Raw genomic sequence first — 7,965 nt, forward strand, 5'->3', positions numbered from 1 at the left:
TCAGAGTTATGCGTGTCACTGTCTCAACTAACTGCTGAAGCGTTTATAGACTGTCACATTCTACTGACAAGGCGCTATACTGCAATGGCGGCAGCCTAAACTTGGCACGAGAAATTCAGCTTACATGACGATCTACACGTCTGGTGTCATCTACTGCTGGCGATCTACTACTGGTCTGGTGCTGAGAGTGGGTTTATCTAATAGATCCATCCGCTAGTTAGTTCTACGCGTGCCCCTGCGTGGCAAGGTGACAGCCACAGTAGCAATGGATAGATAGATGCAAGAGCGTATTAAGTATAACATTTATACTTATACTTATACTTGTACTTGTACTTATTCTCATACTTATATTTAGTATTAAGTATCATACTAATGCGCTCTTGATAGATTTATTTTATTTTACGACGGCTCATTGGTAAAAGTGATTACATAAACTTGCAACTTTCTCTCCGTCAGTTAAACAAAGTGGCATTTATCTGTCATATAGTCTATATATATATCACGAATTTAATGTTCATGTTTTGCCTGTTATATTTACAATAACGACCGAATAGGTAAGGAAATTCACAAATGCATATGATAAAATATCATGCCAAATAACCGAGCTTCGTAATGGCAGGTGTATCTCCGCTCAAATTACTGTCACTATTACACACATTAATAGCCATTAGCTATTACGCAACAACTATAGCGGTCACTGATAGCTGGTCTCGTAACTTTCATTGAACTATACGTACAATCGTTGCTCGTCGTGGTGCCAAAGAATTATCGACGTTAACGCGATTTGCCTAAAAGTCGCCGAAAGTCGCCTATACCTCGCCTAAACGTCTACCTGAATACAACTGCACACTGGCTACGTTATATAGCAGAGGTTTTTATTGCTTTGGCGACAATTACAGGACACCAATTATACATGTTCATTTCAAAATAAGAGTCGACTTGCTGACGAGCATGCGCGTTAAGCACTTCCTGGAAGCCAGTCAGGCAGGTACACGCGATCGACAACCACAAACTTATCAGTGTGTTAGACATGTTTATTAAGACAACGATAATATACGTAGCAGTAGACACCACCCAGATATCTCAGTACGATTTAAAACCACACAACCACAATAGAGAATAAATAACGAATGTAAATAAGACCACGTGTGCGTATATCTCGCTGAATCATTTTTTAAATCGACAACACTCAAACAACGTAATCGAAAATCTATATAGTTTTTTAAACAGACAACATTTGAACAACGTAACCGGAACGCTATATAGTTTTTAAACAGACAACATTTGGGCAACGTAACCGGAAGGCTATATAGTTTTTTAAACAGACAACATTTGGACAACGTAACCGGAAGGCTACAATCTTCCTTCAACTATTATTTTATTATCTTATTATTATTATTATTATTATTATTATTATTATTTATTCGTTTATTTCCCTTTCAATGTTATTACTTTTACATTTTTTAAATTTCAAATATGCTACTGCGACACTATTGGTAGAGTTCGTACGCAAGCATTCCGATGGTACATCGACTGAACAACGCATACATCTGACCGGCATTTTTTTCTTAACTTTGCACGGAATCCGTTGATCTTTCAGAGTAAGGACGCACCGTGCTTGGTGACACGGTCGGGGCACGCGACTTCGTTTCCACACACGTTCGTGATGACTTGCGTGTTACGGACTTCAAACAATGCACGGCGAAGTCAAATATTAATTCAATGAATTCGAAAGCTGTGAGAATGGATAGTCCCAGCACAGTCCAAGCGCTCCACCAAGGTTACCTATAAACCGTGCCACTGTGTAAGAAAACGCAAAAATTAATTAACAAACGAGGCATTAACTTGTAGCCACGCAACACGGAGCAGCTGCCGATATGAATTACACAACAAAATTCTAAAGAATTGTAATTTGCTACTGCAAGTTACTGTTTTGTCGCATGTGTCCATTAAACGCCAACAATTGCAGCATTTCGCCAACTATATATATATATATAATTATACATATATATATATATATATATATATGTTTATATATATATACATATACATATACGCAGCACGTGAATTATAATACATCAGGACGATCTCACCGTGACGAACGGATGTTGTTCCAAGTGCTGCACTGCAGTTGTACGGTAATATACTTGCACCTTCGCGATATTATTCCTGTACCAAATACAAATGGAAAAACCAGATGGGAGACCGGATACCAGAGAAGCGTCGCCTGAGAGGTGTTGATCCTGCCCGCTAAGCGCGGATTTGCGCGCAGTTCCGCGGCAAGGCGCACGCGACGCGGGAACGTCCTACGAAAGTATCCACGCGCGTGGCAGCTATTGCTCGTGCGCAAATCGAAAGGCCGGCGCACGGATCAATTGCTGCCAGCGAACAGTCTCGAATTTTAGCGGATCTAATCACTATCAAATATGCACCACGCCATCGCGCAGTCTAATAGCGATGTTTCCACCTGACGTCATAGATCAGGTCACGTGTATTGTGTTATGTGTTGTGGTTGGCAGAAGCGAAGCGTGCTGCTTGAAATTTACAGATGAATGACCAACTGTTCTGATAGAAAGCGCTGTTTATGTAGTGCAGGTACACGTGCGTGCTGCGTTGCGTGCGTGTGCACGTACACACGTGCGTGCGTGCGTGCATGCGTGCGTGTGTGCGTGCGTGCGGTGCGTGTGAACTTACACAGTGCGCGCGTCGTGCGTGCGTGCGTGCATGCGTGCGTGTGTGCGTGCGTGCGTGCGTGGGCACGTCACTGTGCGTTGCATGGTGCGTGGGCACGTACACGTGCGTTCATGCGTGCGTGGGCACGTACGTGCTGCTCGTGCGTGCATGATGAGTCGTGCGTGCGTGTGCACGTACACGTGCGTGCATGAGTGTGTGCGTGCGTGTGCACGTACACGTGCGTGCGTGCGTCCTTCCGTGGGTGTGCACGTACACGTGCGTGCATGCGTGCGTGCGCACGTGTGCATGTGCACGTATGCGTGCGTGCGTGCGTGTGCACGTACACGCGCATGCATGAGTGTGTGCGTGAGTGTGCACGTACACGTGCGTGCGTGCGTGCGTGTGTACGTACAGGTGCGTGCGTGCGTGGCGTGTGAACTTACACGAGCGTGCATGCGTGCGTGGTCGTGTGTGAGCACGTACGCGTGCGTGCGTGCGTGCGTGCGGCGTGTGGTGCGCGCGTGTGCAGGTACAGTTGTGGTGCGTTGCGTGCGTGCGTGCGTGCGTGCGTGTGTGCGTGTGCAGGTACACGTGTGTGCATGTGTGCGTCATGCATGCGTACGTGCGTGTGTGAGCAGGTACACGTGCGTGCGTGCGTGCATGAATGTGCACGTAGACGTGCGTGCGTGCGTGCGTGTGGAACGTACATGTGGCGTGCGTGCGTGTGCACGTGCACGTGCGTGCATGCGTGGCTTGCGTGTGCACGTACACGTGCGTGCATGGTGTGTGTGTGTGTGCACCGTACACGCGCGAGCGTGCGTGCGTGCGTGTGTACGTACACGTGCGTGCGTGCGTGCGTGCGTGCGTGTGCTTGTATCGAACAATATCACGCATCTGCTTGCTGCCAACCGTTAAACTCCGCATGTGCGCATATGACGTAAATGTTTATAAACATGAAACATCACTATTGCATGAAGAACTGCACCGTCAATCACGCGAAACGCAAGAGAAATTCAACGACGGCGAAATATACAGCTGTGTTACACACACGCAGCTAGGGCCTGCATAGCTCCCAAATTCCATTGGTTGATACAAATCACGTACCTCAAACTCCTGTTTTATGGTGCATTGTGACCCTAACCCTAACCCTAACCCTATAAACCAAAAAAAATCATTTGTTGTTATTAAACTGTTGTAAATAAATCATGTAAATATGAATAAACATAGAATAATACAGAAAACAGGAAAATAATGAAAAAACAGATGGGATTCGATCCAACGACATTTCAGCCGTGTCCTCTCTGCTCTAGGCGTTCAGCTATTGAGGCATTTGGTTTTTGTGTTATGGATGTGCCTTTACAACACTGTTTGCGTCATTGAGGAGTTTGAGGCACGTGATATGTATCAACCAATGGGATTTCGGAGGGCCACGTCACCGAGTAAACATCGTGAGTGGCATGCGGTGGACGTAGTCATTGAGGTAATTAGGGTTATTTCAGTTTTATTAGAGTTTTTCGTGCGCTTTTAAATTCCAAAAATTTTCAACGATGCTACGATGACATGCTTACCAGCAAACGCTGTGTCAAGTCAGTCACTGTTACCCACGAATTCAGATTAGACGAATTCCCAGTGAATTCACATATGTAATTCCCTGTTTTGTATTAAATTGCCAGTAGGGGGGAGCATGCCGCTGCATATATACAAGGACGGGGCGTCCGGGGGGCAAATTTGCGATTCCCAAACGGTATAGCTATGGAAGAAAAATTTGAGCAACGTGATTGGCTAGAAAATGTTTAGGACACGCCCACTATCGCACGCACACCATGGCGTCGCGCATTTTGCACAGCTAGGGGCTTATTTATTTTATTTCTTATTATTTTTGGCTAATTTTGTTTTATTTTAGAATTAGGGTTAGGGTCAGGGTTAGGGTTAGGGTTAGGGTTAGGGTTAGGATTCGGGTTAGGGTTATGGTTAAGGTTAGGGTTAAGGTTAGCGTTAGGGTTAACTGATTTTTATATCTACGAATTTAGTATCTGCCGCAGTGGGTCATCGCCAGAGCGTTCGCTTCGTGATCGTAAGTTACCGCGAACGCCATATGGTGTTTTTATTTTCCTCTGCGTTATGTATTTCTTTGTATTTTATTTGTTTTTGCATTTATTTGTTCTGTAACATTTGTTTTATGTTCTGAATTAAATCTTATTTCTTTATAATATTAGCTTATAATTTAATACATAGCTTTGTTGACTAATAATGCGTGTCCTAAAAATTTTCTAGCCAATCACGTTGCTCCAATTTTTCTTCCAAAGCTATACGGTTTGGGAATCGCAAATTCGCGTCCGGGGGCACCACTAGTCTAGCGAGTGGAAGGTTGGGTCACGATATGAATTGCGACTTTTATAAAAATTAGTAAAGTATTCTTTTTTTAGAAGAGTGATAAATAGAGAGAGAGAGAGAGCGAGAGAGAGAGAGAGAGAAAGAAAGAAAGAGAGAGAGAGAGAGAGAGAGAGAGAGAAACATAGAGGGAGAGAGGAAAAGAGACAAACAGACAGGCAGATAAATAGATAGATATATAGATAGATAGATATAGATAGATAGATAGATAGATAGTAGTAGATAGATAGATAGATAGATAGATAGATAGATAGATAGATAGATAGATAGATAGATAGATAGAAAGATAGATAGATAGCTAGATAGATAGATAGATAGAGAGAGGGAGAAAGAGAGAAAGAGCGAGATAGAGAGTGCGTGTGCGTGCGCCTGTGTGCGTGGGCGTGTGCGTGAGTATGCATCTGTGTTCGTTATTGCGTATGCGCGCGTGTGATCATGCGCCTGCGTAAGTGCTGGTGCGTGTGCGTGTACCTTGCATGAGTGCGTGTGCGTGCAGTTACATCCGTGCGTGTGCATGTGTACGTAAGCGCAAACTTACGAAATAATGCTGTCGTAGTAGCCCGCGAGGGGGCGTGGTGCGTCATCTTCTCTATCCGCCCCCATTCTCAGCATTGCCATCACTTTATGATCGGCAGCGTAACGATCAGCAACAGAGCTCTACAACAACAACAACAACAACAACAACAACAACAACAACAACAACAACAACAACAACAACAACAACAACAACAACAAAATAGCTCGTCAAAAATCACAAATACATTTCAATTGTATGAGCATCGTACGACTTTATCGCAAGCCCAGCTTTTCGGCGAGAAAATCGGGAGCATAGCACAGCACATGGTGTTCGTGTTGATTTATTTAATCGTAGTCGAATAATTTCGTGACACGTGGGGGCCACTGTACGTGGACCTGATGCACTACACATCACTGCACACGTTAGGGAAACCCTCTGTAGCCGTTTCTACCTATACTCAATCATGAGATACCATGTCGCTGTGAAGCAGTCTAACGCCTCATCTTACCATGAAGGAATTCGTTGGCCACTGGGCCATCATGGTATTCGTATCGTAGTAAGTTGATCTGCATAAAGAAAGAATAGAACGCTATATTAGAAACATACACCAGATCTTTAACTAGGCCCTAACTAGACCGTTAACAGAAATTAACCAAATAAAATTACGAGTTTCCCATACGCGGTGTGTAGAGGTCCGGTCGAGAAAAGGTTAAGACTAATTTTGTTTCTGAGAGCGGGCCCCACTTAAACCGATTGCCTGCACACTTCAGAGAGTTACTGAACCGGCCTACGCCAACAGTAGCATAAAACAACCTTAGAATCATTCTCACGGGTTAACATTAGCAGCGCTAGAAAAACACGAAAGGTAAGGCCGCACGAAAACTGAAAAAAGGAAAGGACCAGCGGGATACTCGCATAGGCGAATATCCGAGTAGATATTCGAGTAGTACTTATTGTAGAATTATAATAGTAATTGTAGAATTAGTTCATTCATTCGTGAGAATCTTATTGCAGAATTATAATAGCAATTGTATAATTAGTTCATTTATTCGTGAGAATCTTATTGTAGAATTATAATAGTAATTGTAGAATTAGTTAATTCATTCGTGAGAATCTTATTGTAGAATTATAATAGTAATTGTAGAATTAGTTCATTCATTCGTGAGAATCTTATTGTAGAATTATAATAGTAATTGTAGAACTAGTTCATTCATTCGTGAGAATCTTATTGTAGAATTATAATAGTAATTGTAGAACTAGTTCATTCATTCGTGAGAATCTTATTGTAGAATTATAATAGTAATTGTAGAATTTGTTCATTCATTTGTGAGAATCTTATTGTAGAACTATAATAGTAACTGTAGTATTAGTTCATGATCCATTCGTGAATCTTATTGTAGAATTATAATATGTAATTGTAGAAGTTAGTTTATTCATTCGTGAAGAAATCTTAATTGTAGAATTGATATAGTATTGTAATACTTTACGTTCATTTAATTCGTGAGAATCTGATTGCAAATTATAGATAGCTAATTGTAAGAATTAGTTCTTCATTGTCATTCGTAACATAACAGAAAATCTCAAAATTTACTTACGTCGTAACGGAATTCAGTTTTAAGTTCAAAATTACCATCACAATGGCTGCAATGACTTAACGCAATTACTGGGACAAAACGGCACTTGCAGGGTCGCGTGGTAAGCAGCTATTTCTAATCTTCGCCCATGCACACTCCTGCTTCGACCGTCTCCGCAGAAAACACAAGACATCAGTCGATTTCTTATGACACGCTTTTGATGCTAAAAGTGCTTATGCGTCCGTTATGCACTTACGATGCGTGTATATACGCCTAGCATACGTGCGTGCGTGTGTCCGTACATGCGTGGCTGCGTACGTGTGGTGTGTGTATTTGTGTGCGTCTGTGCGCGTGCGCTGCGTACGTGCGTGTCTATTGTGTAAAAAAAAACAATTGATAAAATAATGCCGGGTCGAGTTTTAATTATATGAATAAATATTAATTTTAAAATTATTAGTTTAAAAAACTCGACAGTTGTAATACCCCGTTTCTGATGACAGCAACGAAAAGCTTATCAAATTTCGTGTCCGGACGTAATCTATCAGTGACGTCATCGTCCCCATAATACGCAACTACTGAATGAATGCAGTCGCACCGTATAAGGTGAAGGTCGTGGTCATTGAGAAAACGAAATTACGACTCGAGCTTTTAAAATTAATTAAAATAAAAAGATTAAATTAACATAAAATAAATTTATATATTAATTAGTTGCACGTATTTAATTTGTCAACATCGCTGAAAATCTCCGCCTGCTAGAGATAATGCCGAACGAGAGAAGTGACAAGTGTTAAAGTTACGTGAAGTGTTGAC

General features: G+C 42.3%; 1 protein-coding gene across 2 annotated transcripts; it reads right to left on the bottom strand.

Annotated features, from left to right (window-relative positions):
- Nucleotides 1-1,105: 1,105 nt before the first annotated feature.
- On the bottom strand, nt 1,106-6,481 carry LOC106815542. Of its 2 annotated transcripts, none has more exons than XM_014820010.1 (5): nt 6,261-6,481; nt 6,090-6,147; nt 5,603-5,721; nt 2,094-2,169; nt 1,106-1,800 (listed from the first exon to the last, which is right to left on the bottom strand). In XM_014820010.1, the coding sequence occupies exons 2-5, from the start codon at nt 6,120-6,122 to the stop codon at nt 1,786-1,788; spliced, it is 243 nt and encodes an 80-aa protein (XP_014675496.1). In that variant the 5' UTR covers nt 6,123-6,147; nt 6,261-6,481; the 3' UTR covers nt 1,106-1,785. The 2 variants fall into 2 exon arrangements, with proteins under 2 accessions (XP_014675496.1, XP_014675495.1); XM_014820009.1 differs by having other exon boundaries at nt 6,248-6,481.
- Between the last annotated feature and the right edge of the window lie 1,484 nt (nt 6,482-7,965).

Source organism: Priapulus caudatus, unplaced genomic scaffold (assembly GCF_000485595.1).
Source record: "Priapulus caudatus unplaced genomic scaffold, Priapulus_caudatus-5.0.1 Scaffold1142, whole genome shotgun sequence".
Lineage (NCBI taxonomy): Eukaryota > Metazoa > Priapulida > Priapulimorpha > Priapulimorphida > Priapulidae > Priapulus > Priapulus caudatus.

What these genes read in the sequence shown, in the direction of transcription:
- LOC106815542 (XM_014820009.1), bottom strand. Translation starts at nt 6,405, where the DNA reads ATGATTCTAAGGTTGTTTTATGCTACTGTTGGCGTAGGCCGGTTCAGT. An exon ending in ACACCGCGTATGGGAAACTC is followed by an intron (nt 6,148 to 6,247) that starts GTAATTTTATTT and finishes TTCTTTATGCAG; the next exon opens with ATCAACTTACTACGATACGA. An exon ending in TACTACGACAGCATTATTTC is followed by an intron (nt 2,170 to 5,602) that starts GTAAGTTTGCGC and finishes TATTTGGTACAG; the next exon opens with GAATAATATCGCGAAGGTGC.